At 42.5% G+C, this 924-nt stretch overlaps 1 protein-coding gene across 1 annotated transcript in view; it reads left to right on the top strand.

Moving 5' to 3' along the window:
* Positions 1 to 487: 487 nt before the first annotated feature.
* Positions 488 to 924, top strand: part of LOC112141637 (low affinity vacuolar monovalent cation/H(+) antiporter) — a gene marked incomplete at its 5' end in the record, with an annotated part of 2,435 nt that continues 1,998 nt past the window's right edge. The window contains 2 exon segments of the mRNA XM_024264768.1: positions 488 to 639; positions 754 to 848. Of these exon segments, the coding sequence (XP_024120536.1) occupies positions 488 to 639; positions 754 to 848 (247 nt within the window).

Here is a 924-nt window from a genome sequence, read left to right as displayed (position 1 = left end):
AGGAGACTCTCGGCTCCCACAAACCCACTGGTGAGGTCGCCAATGGTCATCTGCAATCCACCGACGTGTGTATTAATGCCAGCATTAATGGTACCGGCCACAGGGCAGCAGGTGTGTGGTGCGCATGCAGTCTTTCTGGGGGGACGGAGTGTCTTTTCTTTAATTAATACAACTCTGCATGTGACTAACACTTTTATTTACATTTTATTTTCTTTACAGTTGGGTAGAAACATTGTGTCTGAGAAGGTGCCATTTTGGATTTTCAATTAAAAATATGAATGAAAACTTAAAAATACTCTAAAATATTTAAGGGCAGTAAAGACTTTACAAGATTTTACTAACTTCATGGTAATACTGTTTAAAGCAGAAATGTCGCCCTTTTTTTTAAAAAAGAAAATCATTTACAGAAAGCATCAGAAGGAATTGTTTTTGATGTTCTCGATGACAAATTAGCCAATAAATGTTTGACCTTTCGTTGTGCTCGCAGGATGTCTGTCATCAGTAAGTCATCCTGTTGTGCACTGGTCCCGCTGGAAGGCTCTTGCGGTGTTGATTGTTGCCACGGCGCTCATGGCTTGCTGTGCTGACCTTTGCACTGAGAACATCGAGCCTATCCTGACTCACTCCTCCATCTCTCAGGTAGATCTAATGCATGGTCTCCATCTCGCATTGTAAGCAGCAAGACCAGAAGCGTGGTCATTATTCTGGCTCGGTGTGTTCTCTGGAGCTGAGATGCCTTTTCTTGTCTTTCAGTACTTTATTGGGGTCACCGTGTTGGCCATGGTCCCAGAGCTGCCCGAGATTGTAAATGGGATCCAGTTTGCGCTGCAGAATAATATTAGTCTGAGGTTGGAGTGCATTTCTGTTTCGTCTGAAATGTTTTTCTTATTCTCAGAAGTGCCTTGTATTTGGAACAATTTAAAG

The sequence above is a fragment of the Oryzias melastigma genome, unplaced genomic scaffold (genome assembly GCF_002922805.2).
Source record: "Oryzias melastigma strain HK-1 unplaced genomic scaffold, ASM292280v2 sc02752, whole genome shotgun sequence".
Classification (NCBI taxonomy): domain Eukaryota; kingdom Metazoa; phylum Chordata; class Actinopteri; order Beloniformes; family Adrianichthyidae; genus Oryzias; species Oryzias melastigma.
The sequence above is the reverse complement of the archived record's forward strand: the minus strand, read 5'-3'. Positions and strand labels throughout refer to the sequence as shown.